At 40.7% G+C, this 21,397-nt stretch overlaps 1 protein-coding gene across 1 annotated transcript in view; it reads right to left on the reverse strand.

Moving 5' to 3' along the window:
- Positions 1–21,397, reverse strand: part of NAA25 (N-alpha-acetyltransferase 25, NatB auxiliary subunit) — a 32,659-nt gene that overhangs the window by 3,336 nt on the left and 7,926 nt on the right. Inside the window, exons 5-23 of the mRNA XM_050906484.1 lie at positions 20,760–20,834; positions 19,783–19,890; positions 19,255–19,333; positions 18,609–18,720; positions 17,675–17,764; positions 17,146–17,315; positions 16,276–16,388; positions 13,367–13,574; positions 12,650–12,736; positions 11,402–11,582; positions 10,655–10,754; positions 6,013–6,164; positions 5,579–5,704; positions 5,023–5,266; positions 4,677–4,800; positions 4,252–4,317; positions 3,659–3,756; positions 3,331–3,441; positions 2,734–2,880 (exon numbers count right to left, since the gene is read on the reverse strand). Coding sequence (XP_050762441.1) covers positions 2,734–2,880; positions 3,331–3,441; positions 3,659–3,756; positions 4,252–4,317; positions 4,677–4,800; positions 5,023–5,266; positions 5,579–5,704; positions 6,013–6,164; positions 10,655–10,754; positions 11,402–11,582; positions 12,650–12,736; positions 13,367–13,574; positions 16,276–16,388; positions 17,146–17,315; positions 17,675–17,764; positions 18,609–18,720; positions 19,255–19,333; positions 19,783–19,890; positions 20,760–20,834 — 2,391 coding nt within the window. The remainder of the gene's footprint in view (positions 1–2,733; positions 2,881–3,330; positions 3,442–3,658; positions 3,757–4,251; positions 4,318–4,676; positions 4,801–5,022; positions 5,267–5,578; positions 5,705–6,012; positions 6,165–10,654; positions 10,755–11,401; positions 11,583–12,649; positions 12,737–13,366; positions 13,575–16,275; positions 16,389–17,145; positions 17,316–17,674; positions 17,765–18,608; positions 18,721–19,254; positions 19,334–19,782; positions 19,891–20,759; positions 20,835–21,397) is intronic.

Raw genomic sequence — 21,397 nt, forward strand, 5'->3', positions numbered from 1 at the left:
CTCCACAGCAACTGTTTAAATCCTCCCGTTAAGCTTCCCCCGCCATCTCAAACACTGATAAGAATTTCATGAGGACCACAGTGTAGATTTACAAAGGGAATGTCATCAGCACAGAATAAGCAGCACCCGCTCAGCAGCAGTAATTCCTGCAGGTACTGGTATTGCCCAGACAGGGCTGGTAACACATTAACATTGCTTCAAAACTTCTGGAAACATCCTTGTGCAAAGTATTTGTGGCTGAAATTGAGAGTGCGTGTAGCATTTTATTTTAGTCAGCATTTATTAAAGCAGAGAATTTCTTACACAGAAAAGTGAAGTCAAAGAGCAAATGAACGCTGACCAACTAAGAGACTCTTACACCAAATTCCAAAGCATAGTGAGCCGCAGTGGCTGGGACAGGTTCAGACGTCACTAATTCAGCAACACTGGTACCTAGCTTTCCCAAAGGATTAGATTCCCTTTCATGTGCAGTTTTCTAAAATGCCCACGCTAAAAGGCTTTTAGGAGGACGACCATCATGCAGAATTGTTGGCACTGCTCCTGCAGGTACAGCGAGGTTAGCACTGACCTATCATGAACGATGCTGTATTTCTGTATGCAGAAAGAGCAAATCCTGGTACCCAAAGCAGCAGCCATAACCACTGTTCTGTCAAGAAGTGATTTGCTATCAGGATGCCTTTTGCAGACACAGATAACGAGCAGAAAAGCCTGTGAGGCACAGCCCGAGTAAACCAATCCGATGTGGGAAAATCTCACATCAGTGGCAAGGTTCAGCTGACACATTGCCAGTATCACTCCATTCCTGAATCACGCCAGAATTTTTGCTAATACCTGAACACGAGGACTTTTTCAAAAGCACCTTTTAGCTCTAAACACACAGAGCTGCAAATATAGCTCCAAGTCTGAGCAGAGCTATACAGACCGCGTTTATCAGGATTTACTGCAACAATGTCAAATAACAAACAGAATAGCAAGCATCGTGAACAAACACAGGAAAAGCTGCACGCTCCCATAGATGCTTCTGCTCAAATCCATGTGCTAATGGTTATTTTTTCCAGATCTGCCTTGTGTAGTAATTTGATGCCTTGCATCAAAGGAAAGCTGGAGGAATTTGCTGACTCGGCGAGGAACCAGAAAAATTACAAAGATCAATGACTACCTGGAAAGTGTCTCATCCCTTTAAAGTGAAGATTCTTTGATGATATTAAGAAAATGCTCTTTTTAGGTTTCATTCAAATTTGCATTAAATACAGTCTAAGGGATTTCCTTGCTATCAGTTTTTGCAGTTTCTTTTTTTTTTCATATATATATATATATATGAGAGATACTTCTACATCAGCCTTATACAGCAACAAGACAAGGGAAATTTTAAATTATGTGCTATGAAATAAATAGGACAATCTAACTGAAAAAATACAAGCTGGCTAACAGCAGCTTAGGTGGACAGAAGCGCAGTTCTGAAATAGATGGGTGCAGCTTTTAAATCCTTCCCAATTCAAAAGCCTTCAGATCTCCCATCTAGAAAAACCTGAACACCAATGCCCTGTAAGCCAAATTTCCCCTTTTAGATAAATATATGGGAGACCTGTTTTTGTCCTAAGTTCTGATTCCTAATTGAATTTGTGGGGGTCCTGGGTAACACAACTTCTGCCTGTGCTTTCTCCTACTCAGTCTCTCCCACCCCCCAAATCAATACTGGTGAGGAGACAACTCCCCTCTCAAACCTTTCTCCTGGAATCTGCAATCCTTCTTTGACAAGAAGCACAACTCACCACTCCCCCAGCCCCTCTCCCCTGTATATCAGAAGACGATGCCTATTCCACCACTTTCCTATGTTGCACCTTTTCTCCCCACCTGTGTTTCAAGAGCACCATAAAGGAAATTCCAATTCTATGCTTTCAGTCACCTCTAGACTTCTTAGCTGGACTCTGACACTACTTCAAAGATAATTTCAGGATCTCAACTGCTGTTTTAAATAGACACATTCATAGTAAGTATCGAACTGTTAGAGGATCCCTTATGACAGTAACATTAACTTGTCTATCACAAAGTTTAACTCTTATCCGATTGCAATGGCTTAAAAAGCCAAGCTTCCTCATTAGGCCCACACTTCATGTGTCTAAATTTGGCACGGGTAGTGCCTATTGCTCCTGCCTTTGGTTTTCCCTATATAGCTGGGGGGGGAGGGAAGTTGCCACTTGCTTTTCTGTAAAGATCAAGTAATTGTTTCCAGGGACGTGACTAATCAGCAGTAGGTGAATCTCAAACGTTTCCTGGAATAAGTATTTTGCATCCATTATGGCATGTACAATACAGATAATAGAATAATTCATATCACAGACAACAAAATAACGTTAAAACCTTAAGTTTTTCTTCACTAATATACCACACAAAATGAAAATATTTTAAAATTCCTGTGTTTAGATCTCATTTTTTAAGATTATTTTGTGCAGTAAGCTGGAGCTGATCAGATGAGGCAAAGTCAGTGTGTCACTATAAAAAAAAAAACGTAATTCACCACTCTAAAACTAAGCTTTCTAGCAGTCTGGTCTCTAACCTCTGGTTAAGAGCAATTAAGTCAATCATAACAGGGGGTTTTGATTTGGTTTCCTTTTTTTTCCTTCCAGTAAAACATTTTGGTGAAAAGCAGCTTTCAACAAAGTTATCCCATAGGCGTGTACGTACAGGTTGTTATCTGTCACACACAAACGTACAGAGCACACAAGTTCTTACCTGTAAAAGCAGAGTGTCCTTGAGGGACAGCTCTTCAAGTTTTAGTGCAGTCAGAATGATTTCAAGCCCTTTGATGTGATCTATTACATTGGAAGTTAATGTCTGTAGTTCAGTAATGTAATCCAGAAAATGTGTAAATACAGGTGGCTATAAAAACAAATACATATTTTTAATTTCTAAACACATATTAATGCCTATTCAAATGACTATTCTATATGACAACTCACTTTGTAACATCTATCATTCTATTCCTGCCCCCAATGCTAAGCTATAATCTACCTACCCAGATAAACACTACCAGTTAAGAAGTTTACTGGAGCACATTCAAGGCAGGAAAGCCTGTGATACTCTAAACTGTGTTTCCTATTAAAAAGCTGTCACGTGATGTCAGAGATGTGGCACGTCACCATTTGATTTTAAACAGAAAAGGAGTTTCAAAAATTAGTACTGAGTAAATCTCTAACCCACGTCAGCATCTACAAGGCAAAGTTTATGAAAAGCAGTTTATTAACATGTTACCTATCCTGATTTTTCTTTCAGTATAAATATGCTGTTGGATTGGGGGTAGGGGAGAAAAGAAAGGAATATTGTCTCTACCATAGCTACACTGCTTTCTTTTTTTTTCTTCTTCTTTTTTTGCAGGTTGGATTTAAAAGGTCGGAGGACACTGTCACAGTAACTTGATACCCACAGGGCAATGGAGAGAGTCTGGAAAAAAGGTACAAGTATGTTACAAGTTGCATTTACAGGAGGCTTCTAAACTCGCTTTAGTGTTCCTACTGGTAAGACGCAGAGTAGTTAGAATATACAACAAAAACCTCTGCTTTCATGAGTTACTGAGATCAAAGCACTTTCACTGTGTTTTAGTCCCAACATTTCTACCTTTAAGTACTCCAAAATTTCTGGTTTCCAAATAAAAAAATACCTCAACAAAGAAGACTAGGTTTTCTAACAGGTTTGGATGAGTTTTCAAGGTGCCATCTCTGACTTCAATCAAATCACCTTTACATTTATTGAACAAGTCTGAAAAGAAAAAAGAAAAAGTCTTATTCAGGACACACAGATCAACTTAAATGCGTATTTTCTGTACAATACCTATCTCAGTGTAGTGTGCAAAGCTGTTAGAGGACTGACCACTAAGCAGTTAATGATAAATTTGGCCAAAGCCTCTCAACAAGGTCCAGCTCTAAAGTTTCCTCTGAATTGTATTTCATTACAAACAGTATCTCCGTACCATTTATTAGCACACCTGGACCAAGTACCAGGGAGACAACAGTTGCTAAAACTAGGCTGCAAGGTAGCAAAATGATAGGACGTAACGACATTCTGTGGCATGCAACAGCTTCATGATCAGACGAGCCAACGGGAATCTCAGCCTTGTTCTCAAGTATCTTTCAAAGGGGTCTGGCAGATGCATTACCACACTCCCCATAACTGCAGCACGCTCAGCAGCATGTCCTCAGAGCACTGTGAAGCACTAGCTTAGCTACCAGTGTTTATTCTTGAGTTACCATTTACCTGTTAGTCGTTCTACTAAAGACTTGAAACTATTCCCTATCCTCTCCTGGATTTCTGCTGAATCTTCTGAAAGAAAAAAAAGTAGTTATAGACTACAAATTTGTGTATTTTCTGCTTCCAGAAAACTAAGAGGCATTTAAATGTAATTTAGTGTTAGCAGTCAAAAGCAGATGCAACTGCTTTCAAAGAGGATCCACTATTACATCAACATATACCGTACAAAAATGAAGACTCGCATAAAACATTAAATTAAGGCGTCGTCTCCCAGATAACTTAGTGTCATTCAAAAAATTAACACACAAGTAACAGTTTGGGTCCACATCAGCCAACGCCTAGTAGTTTTCAAACTAAATGGAGACACATCTCACTCCCTCCCACCACACATCACGACAATCTGGTTAAACCCCTGCCCCTCAAACACTTACCTAAGCCATTGGTATCTAGTTCATAAATATCACTAACAAGATAAAACAAGCTAGTCTGGCATTGACAGCTGCCATTACTGAAGAAGCCAGCCATTCGGGTAGGAGGAGGGCCAAGGACAGGATACTAGGCAAGAAGCAAAGAAAAAGATAAAGGTGTTGCAGCTTTTCCTTATCCAGAACACAGTGTTTGTCTCTGGCACATCTCTCAGTCAGATTCATACACTACAAACTCAGGGTCAGTTAAGTGCATTCTGCAGCCTGCTGGACGTTACGAGATGCATTCAGTTTCTCTGCTTGCATTCACGTTCATTTAATATTTGGGGATAGCTTTTTCCTTAACGGGTACCTGAATTTTTTGTTCTAGAAACTTCTTCCCTGAATCCACTGCCGCTTCCAGCTGCTGAAGCAGGGATCGAATTGTATCAATCTTGGATGAGACGCCGTTCTCTGCAGTCTTTTCAGAGTTCTTTGGTTGAATAGTGTGACTAAGAGTTGGGAGTCCGCTTACTAGCCTTAAAGTTAAAGACCGGATTCGCAACCACATGGTTTCTTCCTCCAGTGAGAGTTTCCTATGTTCTTCAGAAATGTCCCTAGAGAAAGGCACCAAATGTTTTCAGGCAAATGCTTCAATTTTGCAAAGCAGCAAGCTTCACTCAGCTACAAAAGCCTACCCAAAGTTATCGAATACTGTATGAAGAGGAAGGAGCGGTCAGAAATTCAGAAAACTGTATTAATATGTAAAAAAGGCAGCACGGCTAGAAGTGATGAATGATGCTTGTTAAGTTTGCAGTTAGCCAGCCTAGAGAACATTTAAATATGGCAGTTGCCCTGAAAGGATTTTCTTTGCCATGTGTGCTGTAAGGAAAAGGTGTGACTCCACAGTTGAGGATATTTCTACTCACCTGTCTTTTGGATCCCAGTTAAACAAGACTGTCAGGTCTCTGTTGTCACGCAAATCTTTCCACGGAATGTCATCCTCCTCTGGGCTCAGACTCATGGACTTTATACTTTCTTCTAAACTGGTTGATCTGTACGTAAGAACAAGCAACATTAAATCAAACATTTGATCACTGGAAATAGAGAAAACAGCTCACTAACAGACCACATCCTCTCCACTGTTCAACTCTTCTGATGTCAGAAATGTTACACATGCATGGTACTGACAAGGATGCTGAAGGGGAGAGCAAATTAGAAGCAGAGAGACGTAGCTCACAGGTTTCTGCCAAAGAGCTGCAAGTGCAGCTCACCAAGGTCTCACTTGGCCAGTGTTCTGCCCGTGCACAAATCTCCAATTTTTTCACATGCAAGGTGCTGCACTTATTGCTGCTGTACTTACATGTTCGCTTCAAGTAAGAGGTCTAACAACATCCGTTCTGTGCGAACTTGCGCAAAGTGAAGGGAAGAGTTCAGTCTATTTCTAAATGCAATGAATTCTGGGATCTTCTCAAATGCACCATACTTGTAGGCTTGAATGATATATTCTGAGGTCTGCAAGAAAACACACACCGTCTCTGTATTAGTTACGTCCATAAATTCAGAAAAAACAGAGTTTAACAAGGTCGTTGCCAAGAAATTGCATTTCTGTGGTTTTCATTAACCCAGAGGTACAGAATCTGGCAGATACTCAATCCCTGCGAGAAGCTTGCACTTTTGCTTGTCCAAGTCACCCCAGCAGTTTTGCTACTTTAATTTGAGAATGCCCAGATGCTCCACTGGGCAGTGTGATTTAATAACCAAACCAACACTAAGAAACATCACGTTGCCGTCGCCACCAAGACTGAAAAATACTTAGAGGGGAGAGATGATTTTGGAAGGCTTTTTTCTTTTTTTTTTTTTTTTTTTTTTTTTTTTGAGATGCATTATTCAAATCATGAAATCACTGTTTCATTGTGAGAAGTACTTTCAGGCAAAATAAATATATCCCAGATTTTCTGGAACTGACTTGGATGTGCATCACATATTACCACAACATAAATTAAAAAAATTACTCACACATTTTTTTGTTTCTCTTTTTTATTAGATTTTTTAATACAGTATCACAAGATAATATCACGCATTGTATACATATTACAATACAATCTAAACACCAAAGGAAACTGTCAGGGTCCATGGGATAGTTTGCTTCCCCTCTGAGGAAATGCAGCAATACAAGGCACACAACTAATATTTCACATCAGTCCAAGCAATCTCCAGAAGGAGATTTATATGACAAAGGAGCGCCGAACAAGCACTATATTTTAATGAAAATTTCTAACAGTAGAGACAGAGTGAACTATTTATGCTCCCAGTCAAGACAGATGGCTGTATTTTTTACATCAGAATTACCCCACAATTGAGAAATTTTAGCAAATCAAATATTTTCTTCTGAACAAGATTATGAAATACACTGAAGATGAGAGGCACCAGAAAGGCCTCTGGTTAACTGAACTTTACATGGTACTAACAGACTCAACTTGTCTGGAAGGCTCTGAAAGACTAGAAGCTAGTGCTGACAGATGAAAGCCACCTTCTTTTTTTTTCCCCCTCCAAAATAAGAAATATCCTCTAGGTAGCTCTGTCTTTTTTCCCTAAGAAATTTGGTTATTTGCACTGTGTGAAAAAAATATGCCAAATATTCAACAACATACCCTCTGATAAACAGCCTTGCAGAGTTCATTGTCAGGCTGCGGGATTGCGCTATGGGTGCTAATTCAACTGCATCGACGTGGTTTTTAAATCCCCATAGGACACGTTGGTGTTCTGTTTGCCTGCAGTATCTGGAGAAATTAAAGACGGACGGACACAAGAAAATTAGAGAGATTACTTCTGATTCTGCATTTTTAAAGGAGGACTATCTTGAGAAGGATAAAGTTGCCTTTTTAGTTTTGGCCAAATATAGCAATACTGCCTTCTCTCTCCTCCCTGTCCTTGGCATCCTCTCCCAGAGCAGAAATATTATGTCAGGCCTGCACAGCATCCTAGATGGCTGTTACTCATGGGACCCACTCTTAAACAGGATTCACTTCAGGCTGTTCAGTTCAGCAAGTCAGAAGGAAAATGTATTTATCCAAAGCAATCAGTCTGAATCAGTAGCTATATTTTTATGCCAGACCACTTCGTTTATATCCCACACTTCCTGTTCTAGGCAGAGTCCCACGCACAGCGTGCCACAGGACATGTTCTCTGTGCTGTAGCAGACATTCCAGCTATCTTAAACATCAACCTAGAGGGGAGCAGGCAGTATCTGAAATCCTGTAAAAAGGTAACTTTTAAAGGATAGTCCTCCTTTAACATTGCAGTTAGATGCTGTTACGGGACTTGAACGGGAAGTCGGTATCAGGACCCTGAGTATGAAGGGGCAACCCCAGCAGAACCACAGCAGCACAGAAACTGGTAGCAGATTCTGACCTTGTGATACTTGGGACATGTCTTATGGTAAGGAATCCCTTTTTTCGTCTCCACTCTTGTCATGCCATCATCCTAGGTGAACAGGCTAGGCTCCTGAATTGAGCCTTCACCTCCTCCAATTTGCACCTTATGGTTGGTTTAAAGGACACTTGCTATTTGCAAATTAGTACAGCTTTTGATGCATTTCCCAACTAAAAGGATCTTAAGGTGATAACCACTGTAAGCGTCCAGAACACACGAGAGATTTGGCTAGCCGAGACCAACCACGGCTCATGGTCCTTTGGTCGCAATACTCTGTCTCCAGACGAGACATGATGCGAGTGGGTTCCAGAGTCACTTCCTTATCTTGTAGCATGAAGAATTATATAATGCTGATTGCACAACTTTCGCCCCTCAGGCAATTTCAACCTTTTAAGGTGTAGTAGCGAGGCAGGTCGAACCATTCAGGCACCGCCTTTTCAGGATTTCTGGAACACAAGTTGAGTAGCATTTTCCTAGCAACAGCACTTGGAACGTGGCTGTCTTCATCCGTGTACAGACGTTGAGCTACTGGAGACAATCAGCTCTTCTCTGCTGCAAGCACCTTCATCATTCATGCCAAAGAGAATAACCTTCTCCCAAGGTAACCACACCTGAAGTTACTTCAGATTGTTTTCCAGGGAAAGATGATTTCTTGATGCTCTACAATGCAGTGTTCCCAAGCAGACAAATCATATCCGATAGTTTTTTTGGTTCACTTTTTTCACCTGGCACCCAGCAGTCATGCGTTTTATTTAGACAGTTGGTTCCAGGTATGCTTTTCATTAGCATCCACCAAACGACTTTTAAACAAGACTGAACAAGTTACTCCTCATTTAAAAAAAAAAAAAAAAAGAAAGAAAAAAAAGCCGCCACTTCTAACAATAGACATGTAGGAGAAAGCTGTCTGGATCCAGGGCTTCACTCCAGCACAAAACATTGTACCCAGGAATCCAAAGACTCTTAGCAAGTAGAATCAGTGCTTAAACAATGAGCAAATGAGGGAAGCAGACAAGAGCGAGCTCCCATCGTACAATCCACGTGCTCCTCTGTGCATCCCACTCCCTACAGTAAAATTTCTGTGTCAGGCACAGGTCACAGTAACTCAGCATCTACCTTCCAGGCACAAGTAAAAGGCAACTGGTATCTCGTACATAGGAATAACCTGGGCTGCCAACAGAGCAAGGGTACTTCTTTGTGTGAGCATCTTTACTATTCAGTACAGACAAGTCCTGTGTTTTTATCTATTGCTGGGATAGTGGGAAGGCAAGTTGTATGACTGCAGAGCCTTTGGAGTCAACTTAGCCAGTGGCTGACTGGAAGAGTTACAACTGGATTGCACCTTTGTTTCTTATGAAGTAAAAATAATTTTCTTCACCTACCTCTCAACAGTGATCAAACTGTGAAATATAAATATACAGGACATATTCCCACTTCTCAGAATGGGACTGCCTTGCAAGTTTTAGGGAGATGGACTAACATGCATATACTTCCCTGCCACAATTCTGGACTATTTCTGTTCCTATTTGCCCAATATATTTCCACCAAGACTTAAAAAAATGTGTTGTTCCACTGTTCTCCTACCTAGCCCATTTTTCATAGATTCCATGGGAATTCTGAAACAGAATTGATATTTTCTCTATGAATGTATCAGAATGTACATCAGAGTGTACGTTCCAAGTAAGATTATGGACAAGTACAGTTACTAATTAGCAAGCTACAAGCATGCTAGATGCCTAGGGCATGGCGTGCATTTCAGGAAGCACCTGATCTCTTTGGAGGAATTCAGCTACTCTCCACGCGCTATCTCCTCCATTCCAGTCCCAAGACCCTCATTCAAGACAACTTTCTTTTCATTCACATCGCTTCTAGGGGTGAACTGAATAAAACAGGTAGTTCCCATTAGCACAAGACTAGGTTTTGCAATTCGATCCTATCACTTCAAAATAATGCAGTTATTGCATGGGCTCTGCTCTACCTTCAGTGAAGCAGAGTTTTCAAGGCTCAGTTTTTCCCCTCTGAAATCCTCTCACCTTGTTCCTTCTGCTTTCCCTACCTTTTAAAATGATGTGCATTCCCCACCACCCCTGTGTGCCCAGGACAGCCATCATTAAAACACGCTGCTTCAGTGATTGCAATATAAAGGATTCATAAGTATGCCATCACCATCTTGACCCACCATCCCTGGCTACTGTATGACTTTCCAAAATGCTAGAAGTTATATGACACCAGGACTTATTTGCCACATGACATTTCACTTAAATTATTGCATAAAATCACAATCCCTTCATTTAAAAGTAATCGTACCTGGTTTTTGAGGAGCATTAAAAGTGGCTTTTATAAATTGAAAGCTGAAGCAAAACCCCGTATAACAGTAAGTTCCAAATTCTTGTAATGAGAAACACAGGTTGAGGCAACCTTTACTGCAAACACAAAACTGCACATAATATTCCTCTTTGTTATCACGTTATCAACCACTACATTCTGTAAGCCCTTACATAGGGCACAGACTACTGTAAGGCATCTTGACATACTGCTCTGTTACAAGGACACAGAGGTTTCTTTCAACTTACATCTTTCTGGTTGGAGTGGAAAAACCTGAGTGCAAAATTGCAGGATTGGGATGCAGCAGCGTAATGGCCCAGTGACTCTGCATAGCGCGTCAGAAGATAGCTGCAAGACAACACAGCGCAAGTCACACATCAGCACACAACCCCGGGGAAACCTGAATTTCAAACACAGCTCTGAACAGAGAACTGCAGCACAGTCCAGCTTTAATGAAAAGCCTGGAGATTTAACAGAGGGCATTCTCAACATTCATATTAAAATTTAGGCTTTTAGAAGTAATGGAAGAAATTCTTAATTTTTTAAAAACAGTATGTGGGGGCTTGGAGTTCCTCCATCCACCTCGTTAACTGTGCAAGAGCTTTACTTAGATACCTGCAAACACACTAACCAAGGCAAGGCCATTTGGTGTGTTTGTTTTAACTAGCGCTCCCAAGCTTTGCTGAGCAATAACACAAGCTGGAACACCAAGCTATAACTGGCATCAAGATACATGGTTCACAAATTTCTTTCAGATTCCCCCTAGTTAATACTCTGAAAACCCCAAACAGATCAAAATCACACAGGAAAGATACTCCACAAGAAGGCGAGTGTACTACAGTAGATGTGTCTCACAAAATTCCAAAACACTTTTACACAACACCGTATGAAAATCTGATAATCTGCTAACTGTCAGCAGCAAAGGAAACTGAAGATCTCAGGACTGGTTACTGGAGGGTCACCATCACCAATTATTCTCAGTATATACTACCCACCCGATGGTGTCGTGCTGTATGTGTTTCGCATCAAGGCTGGAATAGAGCTCTGCAACAGGTTCGAATGCACCAAGCCTGCAGTAGATTCGAATGAGCAGCAATTTAAACTGAGCATTAGAAGGACTATGAGATAAGCCTTCTTCTAAGAGAGTTAGACACTGCCACACAGCCGTCTCTTCACCTGGTGACAAAGACAAAACACAGACAGGCGTGATCAGAGAGAGGCACTGAACACTGACAGCACAGTTCACTTTGGCATTGAAGCTTCCTTCCTCAAGTTACACACCTCTCAAAATGGTGCCATGCATTTAAACACGCAGATGGCATTCATCAGCCACGTTGCTGCCCTTAAAACATAACACCCACCCCAGCATTATAGCTGCTCTCTAAGGGAAATGTGGATGAATAATTCCTCACAGGGAATATCTAGCTCACATTTGTACAGAGCAAAGCACTCACACACAGGCACACTGCAGAAGAAGTGACCTTCCCTGATGAGTCCTGGACTGTTCAGGACTTCTAGCTTATACGTACAAAGCACTTCCAAGCATTATGCAAGAGAACAGCACAGAGCCAGGAATTCAAGAGCCCACACTCTACCAGTGACCTGCCAAGAACCTGATGATGGATTTATTCAGGTTAAAGACTAAATCTTCCTCGGGAAAGACAAAGGCGTAACTGACAACTACAACAAAGGGCAGGAATATAAACAGTGCCCACGGATAGCCACTACTGGAGACTAACTCTGTGGGATTAGGAGGCTAAGAGGCAGATGTGGAGTACAGGAATACTCAAGACAGGGCAACAGGTCTCAGCAGAAGGTCTAGAAGCAAGGGATCCAAAAGACAAAGTATGTCAGAGAGGGAAGGAAATGCTCTCAAAACACCTCTGATATCAGAAAGGAGTTCTCAGCAGAACTCATGCAAAGGAAGAGAAAACATTACCTACATGGGAAACTCAGAACAAGCTTCTGAAGGCAGCCAGCATTGAGCTGCCAGAGTCATCAGCAAAGCTCTGCCAGTACTTACAAGAATTAATCAGAAAAATTAAATCCCTTTAGAGGTCAGTGAGATTCAGATCAAACACCAACTGAACAGAGGGACTCCTGAAATACCTCATATTGAGAAAAAACCCAGAAAGCTATGGGCCTAACAAGCCATGCCACATACACGCTGGCCACAGGGACACAGTCTCCCTATCACAACCATCCAGGGTGGTATTAAGCAAGACACAATTTTAGGAACATACCTTCTAGCCACAAATCGAGCAGCAGGTGAACCGCAAGCAGGCAGTAATAATCTGAAAACTGCAATTCAGTTTTCAAACAAGATTTCCCTAAACAGAAAAAAAAAAGTTACCCTTGAATTACTAACAGTGCTGTCAGCTGCTTCGCGCATTGTCAGCTTTATCAAATGACACAGCTATCTGGCAGACGATAACCACAGCTTAATTTATAAAATCCAGAGTTGTCTTAAAAACTGAAACAACTGTATACATGCTGCATTTGTTCATCACGCAAGTGGACTTTGGGCCACTTCATATGTTGACACCTGCCGAAGAAAAAAAAAAGACTCTCCTACAACTGCAAGATTTACAAATTAATATTATTGCCCAGATACTTGTCCTACGTACACCAGTGATAAAGCCTGGCTTTGCTTAAAGGCACAGGCAATTTTGCAAACATACAAATGTACCATCTGCACTACCCAGGAATGTCTCATTTATCTTTAAGACACACAACTGAAAAGAAAAAATTCGAAGGAAACAGATAATTCAGGTATGCCCAAGGATGTAATCATAAAGGAGAAAGCAAAAGTATTATCTAGCGGCATGATGGATGCTGTGCACCAATAGTGGTATTTGCCATCGGAGTTTGTGTTGTTCTGCCCCCCTGAAAAAGCTCTCAACTTTTGCTCATAAAAAGCTGCGAGTGAACTGCAACATTCACTTCAAGATTTTTCTCACCAAACTCCAATCCATGGCGGTATCTTAACATCAACTCCCGGACCACCGTCAGCTTTTGCTTCTTATCCATGCTGTGATAGATACCGAGCAATCTTGAGAGCTGCACCACACACAAATGTTGTTGCAGAGCTTTGATATCGGCTGGCAGTGCGATTTCGCTCTCTGCTGTTGCCGACAGAGGGATTACTTCCAGCAATTGACTGATGAACTGAAAGAGAAACACTGTTGTTAACTTCTGCAGGGCATCTGGGACTGCACAAACAGAAGGCATCATTTCCTCCCTCAAATCAAGCAAAAAGAAAAACAAGGTGGAAATGTCAGCATCAACCCTAATGTCACACTGAAATCAGTGGTTAAAGAGCTGGTTTCAATGGTTTTGGGTTTTTTTTTAATTTTTTTTTTTTTTTTGAAAGGTGGTGAGCACACAGTTCTGGTTGCACTCAATAGCTTTGAGCAAGTTTCATCAAACAGATGGAGGAAAAAAATAAATCACAGGCAAGTTTCCAATACATTGACACACAACGGAGTTCAAGCACCTGTTAACACTCACAGTAATAACATATGCAATTAAAGTAATTAGTTACTGAAAGACTTCACAGCACACTTCCAGGAAATAGTGGTTTTGTACTAGCTGTTACATTTTCTCTCAACTCTGAAGTAATGCGCTGTACTCAGTGAGGTCATCATCTTCGATTAATGACTTATTTTTTGAATTAAGTTGTAAGAAAAGCAGCCTCTCACTGTTTACAATTTTAATGGGAGACAGGATACTTCTCACAACACACAGTCAGGGCTGGACAGTGGTTTCTTGTTGCCCTAAAATCCAACAGTGTTTACAAACTTAAAACTGAGTTAAAGCCAATGAATTCAGCTTTACTACATTTGGTCTTGAAACAGAAGAACTGCATCAAATGCATGCTTGACGAAAAAAGCATGACAGCTAGATAGAAGGAACACATAGCACCATGCACACAAATTCCACTTTTCCCACAGAAGTTGATGAAGACTGTGCGGACAAGTCTTTTCAGTCTGAGATTTTGCCAAGCTGAGCAAGGTCAACCAAATCACTAGGCTGCATACTCCAATTTACGCCTCTAGGAAGTCAAGATTGATGTCGCGATGATTATTTCTGGAATATCTCGTGTGTCTAGTGGCCCAGCGAGATCACCATTCTCAGCTACTGAACTGTAACGCTATTCAGAACTCTTAAAAAAAAAGACACCCCAGCTGTGGATAGCCTCAGTGTGACCCTGCTACTTTACCTAGGATACTTCAGCATCTTTTGCTGTGAAACAAGAATAAATCTAAGACAATCTATAAATATTTTAAGTAACTTAAACTTTCAGATTTCAAAAACTCATCAGCACTTCAGCACTACTCAACCTCCTCAGCTACACACCTTCTTGACCGAGTTAAACTGCTGCAGATCCATGCTTCAGAGACATGACAGCCAGAAGACAGCCATACACTGGGAAGACCTTCTAATATGTCAGTATGACACAATACGATACATTCACTAAATAAGCAGCAGTTTTAAGGCCAATCAGAAAATTTTAGAGGACTTATTCAAAGTCATGGTTTTACAAGCACTGTGACAAAACTGTAGTCTAAACTATTATTCTTAAATACCATTCCCCCCAGCTCTGGGTTTAGAATTTGTTTCCTGGAAAGCTAGGATTAAACCTGTTCAGTACTTCAGGGTTACCTTGCAATGGTATCACCATTTCCACAACTACGAGTTAAATATCCTTCTGACCACATCTCTTGCCAGTGGGGTAAAAACACACCTTTTAACATAAAACATCAGCAGCAACCCATAGGTGCCAGGGCCACCATTCTCATTAGTAGTGAGGCTGTGGGAAAAGCTTGCATCAGCAGCCAAAAAATATTTTAATAAACTAAGAAAACACCACCACTATCTACACTTTGTTTACAAACATTTTTCAACAGCCTCTGGCTGATCCAGGATTCTGTCTAGCCCTCCCCAGCTCTGATAATTTCACACAATGGCTTAGAAAAACAATGGGGTGAGTGACAGGATTCCCAGCTGCTGAAGTCATTCAACGAGCTGCTCATGACTCTGCACAAATAGTCTTTTCAGTTAGAGAGCTTGTTTCAGAAAGATTCTGGAAGAGTTGCTATAGGTCTCCCGATCCCCCCTTGATCAGTATCAATGTGTCCATTCTTCAGCACTGCAGCAGAGCCAAGCAAAACATCTATGTGACACCCTACCTGCATCAGATGAAGGAACAGATTTTTCCCATTAAACAAGTAACTTTAATGGGAAAAACAAGTGATGGGTGGGAAGGGAAAGAGGAGGATATCTTCGTAAAACAGAAGTTACAGTACACAACAATGAGAACTGCAAATGAACGAACAGGGTGGTCTTTCTGTAGTGTTACATTACTCCATTTTGTAAGCTGTGGTCTATAAACAAAAGTGATGAGAGATTACTCATTTAAAAGTGAGCTAATCAGGTAGCTTATCAATTGAACTACAATTCCTAGGAAGCTTTTCATTACAAGATACGAGCTCGTATCTTGTAACTTTCATCAGCATTACAAGCTTTTTATTTTTGATATGAGGATTCAACCAAGAACATCTCAAAGCACCCTGACACCTCGAAACGGTAATAAAAAAGCCAAATGACTACTACACCTGGGTCTGAGACTCTGCAGGATCAAACTTAGTTTTTAGTCTCCGGTAAAAATCCTCTGAATGAAATTGCTCAGTGTATTCAGATGTTCATTGTATTTTCTACAGTGCAAAGAGTTTTCTGAATTTCAAACAGAAGGTAAAAATTTGATGTTTCCAGTCTTTTAATAGGATCCACAGGTATTTTAAGATAAAGGGACCAGAGTGCAAACAAGCGCTGCAGTTCCTGCCAACACTTCTTTATCTTTCCTTACCTTTGTGTATTGGCTGGATGGGAGGAGATCCACAAATACTTTGAGATCAGTAAAACAGCAGGGTTTGTCCCCAAATTTTCTGAAGTATTGGAACATCAGTTCTTCTGGATCACCTAGGTAAAAGGCCAGTTCATCTTTTTAATCTGTAAAATCACTATGAGAAATCTTTGGTAATGCCTTCCCCCCCGCCGCTTCAAGATTACATAGCGATTTAAGAAACAGATAGCTGCACTACTGCAGATTTTAACAGAGGCTCAATGTCTTTGGTAACCAAGGACACATAAAAAAAACCCCAAGAGCTTCATTCAAGCTTCTCTGGCAGATAAGAGCTCAGCATAACAGGCATGCATACAGCCTCCACTTAACCAACAGTAACTTATTTTTGGATGGAAATACAAAAGGAACTAGTAAGTAGCACAGATGTTGCTCTAATCACATTCTCTCCTTCACTGATGCCCTAAATGCGATTTTTAAATCCAAGTTTTTAAAAAGCAAAACCTGGTACTACTGCCAAAAAACTTAAATGAAAAACCACGCAGAGATTACAGCCTAACAGCAGGACTTTCTACAAAAGCAGTCCATCAGGAAAGCACTTTTCATTACAATGTCAGTGACTGTATGCTCCTAGATCCCAGAGGTCCTTTCGAAAGTTTCCCTGCTTGCTTTTACAAGCCCTGGAGTAGTCTGGAACTACCTGCCTTTCTTCAAGGCTCATCTTCTAATGCTTTCAAAATTCTTTACGTACAGACAACAGCATGTACATTTTAATAACAGACATTGTATTTAACTCAGTCATTTAGCAAAGAACTTGTCCCAAGTTTGTGTTCTCTCTCCAACAGATTAATTCATCATCCAGTTAGTGGCTCTTACCTAGTTTATATTCATCATTACAACCTCTGTATCGCAAACGTCTAATCAGCTCCAGTTTAGCTAAATATGGTCCCCGAAGTGGCCGAGAGCTCTTAGATTCTTCTGTTATCCTCTCTTCTATAAATTTCACAGCTTGCTCTATAGAATAGTGTACCTCTCCTTCCAAAGAGCTGTGCAATTAAAGAGACAAAAGGTTCTTTGATTTTTCCCATTGCTAGGGCATTGATAACATGTGCTCAGCATACTCCCAGGGTACTCTTAAGGAAACCTGGCATGATGGATTCTCTAACTCGATCACCACGAAAAATACGAAGTGGAAGAGTTCTGTAGTGTACAAACCACTGTTTAAATAGCTGTTTCCAATCAGCTATTGCCAGCCTCCAAAACAAAGCAGGGAGAACACATCATTTGGGGTCTGATGTCAAGAAGTCACCCCAAGACACAGACAGCGCTGTATTGAATATAGGAATGCAAACACTTCACTGCAGCACAAAGGAAAAACAAATCCACAGCAAAACTGCTAACTTACTGCTCTTCTTCTGGTGGAGGTGTCCAGGATTCATCAATGAGTTGAAACACTGAATCAAAGTAAGTTATATAAAACTGCCAATCATCTGAGCTGAAACAAAAATCAGGCACAGAACAAAGTTTAGGGAATTGCCAAAACAGTAACTCACTTCTAAAACTGCACTCCTTGCAAAAGCTGAATTTAAGGAATAGCACATATTCATATTACAGAAAAAACAACTGTAATAAGAATAATTTCTCCTTGAAAAGGTCTCACAGCTTAATGCCACCACCCTGAATTTCTTGAAACTTATTAAAGGAAACAATTTCAATAAAGAATTGAGGCAAGCTACAAACTCTCCTCTTAACATTTACATTCCAATCAGAGCTCATTAATATCCCCACAAAATGCTAAGGCAGAAGTTCCTCCTCTGTGTTTAACTTATATTTAAGATTAGGGCACAGCTAAATACAAAAAGCAAACAACAAATCTCTCTTGACAGTTCCAAGAGAGAGATTTGATCATACGAGTATGCTCTCTCCTGATGCATCTGTTCAAAGCATTACAGGCATTTCCCAGTATGAAGTCTGGCCAAGTGAGAGAAATGAAGTTCCAGAAAATTAAATGTAAATGCAGTTCTCCTCCTCTCCCACCACGAAAGTTAGAGCTGGACAATGAGCACAGCCTTTATGTGCCACTAAAGTCAGCCTTCAAAAGGAAGCAACTACAGTCCTGACACTGACTCTCCCTGTGACCTTCACCATGTCCCTTTAACATTCCATTCTGCTGCCCTTTTCCTCAGGCTTTGGAGTGCAAACGTTTGGAAATGCTTTGAGATCCTCTGATGTTCTTCTATTTTAACTACCATTTACAAAAGCCACTAAACAAGGCAATTCACAACCAGCCAGAAATTTTTCTTCAGTTTTTTAGTAGGACTGCAGAAATATAATCTCACTTTTTCAGCAGCAGCCTTCTCGACAGCGCATTGCACTCTGGCCACCTACACAGCTTCTTGTACATTGCCATACACTTGTTCTCGCGGCTTTGGAGCTCACTTGTCAGCTTCTCTAAATTAAAAACAGAAGGGCAAGTTTATTTAATCAATGCATTTCCTTCTCTACTTTCTGCATAAAGCTTCTTATTATAGCCCAGGATGCAAAACAGTAAGTGTAAGAGAACAGAAGAGAGGCCCTCAAAGGATAGAAAGGACAGACTTCCTATGGAAACCTTCACATCCCAATTCCTTAAAACTGCAAGTGCATCTTAATCGCCAGAAAGACTCCTCAAAAATATAGGATATTAGGAACTTTTTTTTTTTTTTAAGATGGCAGCTACAACCAACTACATGCTATCAATTTACTACTGCTAAGCATACTGCTGCAAAGTTCATCACTGAATAACACTTAAATACCATAAACAGGTGGGTAAAACCAGCTTGCACGAGAGCACCTCCAGAGTTTGCATCACTGTTTGAAACTGGTGCTAAGAGTCAGGCTTCTTACAGCCTTTTTTTTTTCTGGAACCAGTGGACAAGGCTGAAGCAAAGGAGAACTGCTGTGTCCTCCACACAACTGTGATCATTAATTGACAAAGTAAGTTACCTCCTAGTTTTCCTCTCACAACATCTAAGGCTTCCTTATACTTCTCCAGACGTTCCAGAATCATGTAGTACAGTTCGACCTTAAAAGAAAGATTAGACTGCAAGCAAATTTGCTAGTAAAACAATACACAGGTGTGCTGAGAAATAAAGTGGCTTGTGTTACTGTCATTAGAAATAGGAGATAGCCAGGCCTGCAAAGCTATCTTTAGCATCCCAGGGGGTGGAACATTCAGGAATTTAGGTCTTTTTTCCATTCTCAGTCCTGAAGTTTCTCTTGGGGCCTCCCAGAGAGCAAAACCAAGTACTTCATCAGTCAAATCAAATGCCAAAAAATTTCCTTGGCTACACGACTCCCAAATCCCTCTCAACCCTCTGCTCTTGGTTTTCCTTCTGTCCCGCCACATTCACATTTACTTCCAGAACACTACTGATTATCTTGGAAAACTGTTAAAATAATCAACTTCCTTGAACAGTGCATTCCTTGTCTCAATAATGTTCAAACCAAGCTGAAAGTATCTGCAAGCCTTACTTCAGCCTCAGCTTCAATCTTATCCTCTTTCACCATTTTTTCCACCATTCTCTCAGCTAGTGGCAAAAACATCGTCTTTGAGAGGTTTTCATCCTGTGCTGAAATAGACTAAGGAAGAGAAGAATTATTGTAACAGCTCATCAACTTTTTGTGTTGTCCCACCCACTGCTTTTTTCCCCATTAGAAGAGGAAAAAAACACTCAGGTGCTTCAATTCCAGCCCCCTCCCAAACCACACATTCAGAGCTGCCATCTGTCACACACACAGAGCGACTGCTCTGTTAAAAGGCAGCAATAAAACTAGCGATATACAGAAACGCTCACTCTTGATTACATTGTCCAGAGACTTACACATCTAGGCACAAAATACCCATGGCAAATAATATGTAGCAAGAACACATTTGTGTTTTCTATGGCACAGTATTTTAGAGAACGTGATTAATGCCCCCATGCTTATTTTTTGTTTGGCCAACACTGTCAGGTTGCCTGATTAGTGCCTGAATCTGCTATCTCAACTAACAGCAGCACAGCTGATCTGCTGTCTATTCCTGCAGACTTTCTGCAGTCTTAAAGACATGCTAAATCCAGAGCTCTCGTTTATTTCCTCCTAGAGCCTTTATAACCTGGTTACAGAGAGGAACAGCTCTGACTAAGCAGCTGCAGATATTTGAGGTTTTATTCATTAGCTCTCTAACTAAAAAGACAGTAGGGTACTAGTCCAGATGACAGAATAATTCAAGTTGTATAAACATGGTAAGGCAGACCAGTTAAGTTGCATTATAACAACACTACAGCATTCATTTTGGACCACATCAACAGTGCTACTTAAGGAGGGCTCAGTCCTTCTCCCAGCAACATACAGAAACGGTTCAAACACACATTTTACTTAAACAATCTCTAATATTTTCACTCAGAACATTTCTATACTTGCACTATACCTGCAGCGAAAGTCAATCTCATTTGCAACACCGTACACACCTGCATAATCAGGCTCATCACAGACCAAAAATAATAAGGATTTTTGGGTACAATCTTATAAAGTGCCATTCCAGCCTGAAAAATATAAGACAAAGTTTCATCATTCCTGAAACATTATCTGTTTATAAGCTCTCATGACACACAAGCTAAGCAGCAATGATGGCAGCAGACAACACAGAATTAGCAACTAGATGGGAAGACTTTTATCAACCCATGAGCCCTTCCTTCCTAACACACGTTGCTAAAGAAGAAAACAGAGGGTGAAAATGTTTCAAAGATCAAGTACTTTGTGTAAGTCTGACAAGAAACAGCTATGAACAGGCGCATGTATGATTGCCTAAACATACGATAGCTTTAATTAAAAGTGGTAACTACATCAGGAAGCAGAAGACTTACTCTTTAGGAGGGAGGGGGCTATTTCCAGTGCTGATTTTCACTAGTATGCTCAGTCAGTGCTAAAAGGCACGCCAAAGCACATGCCTCCCTCCTGTAAGCAACTGCCCTTCAACACTCATTTCATATACACATACTCAGATACCTGAAACATGAGGTCACCCACATGTGCAAAGCAGTGGTCAAGCAAAGGTTGAGCTGAAAGCTTGGCTGTATCAAAGCAGAGCCAAAGTATTCAAGATTTT

This window comes from Gymnogyps californianus, chromosome 16 (genome assembly GCF_018139145.2).
Source record: "Gymnogyps californianus isolate 813 chromosome 16, ASM1813914v2, whole genome shotgun sequence".
NCBI classification, from domain to species: domain Eukaryota; kingdom Metazoa; phylum Chordata; class Aves; order Accipitriformes; family Cathartidae; genus Gymnogyps; species Gymnogyps californianus.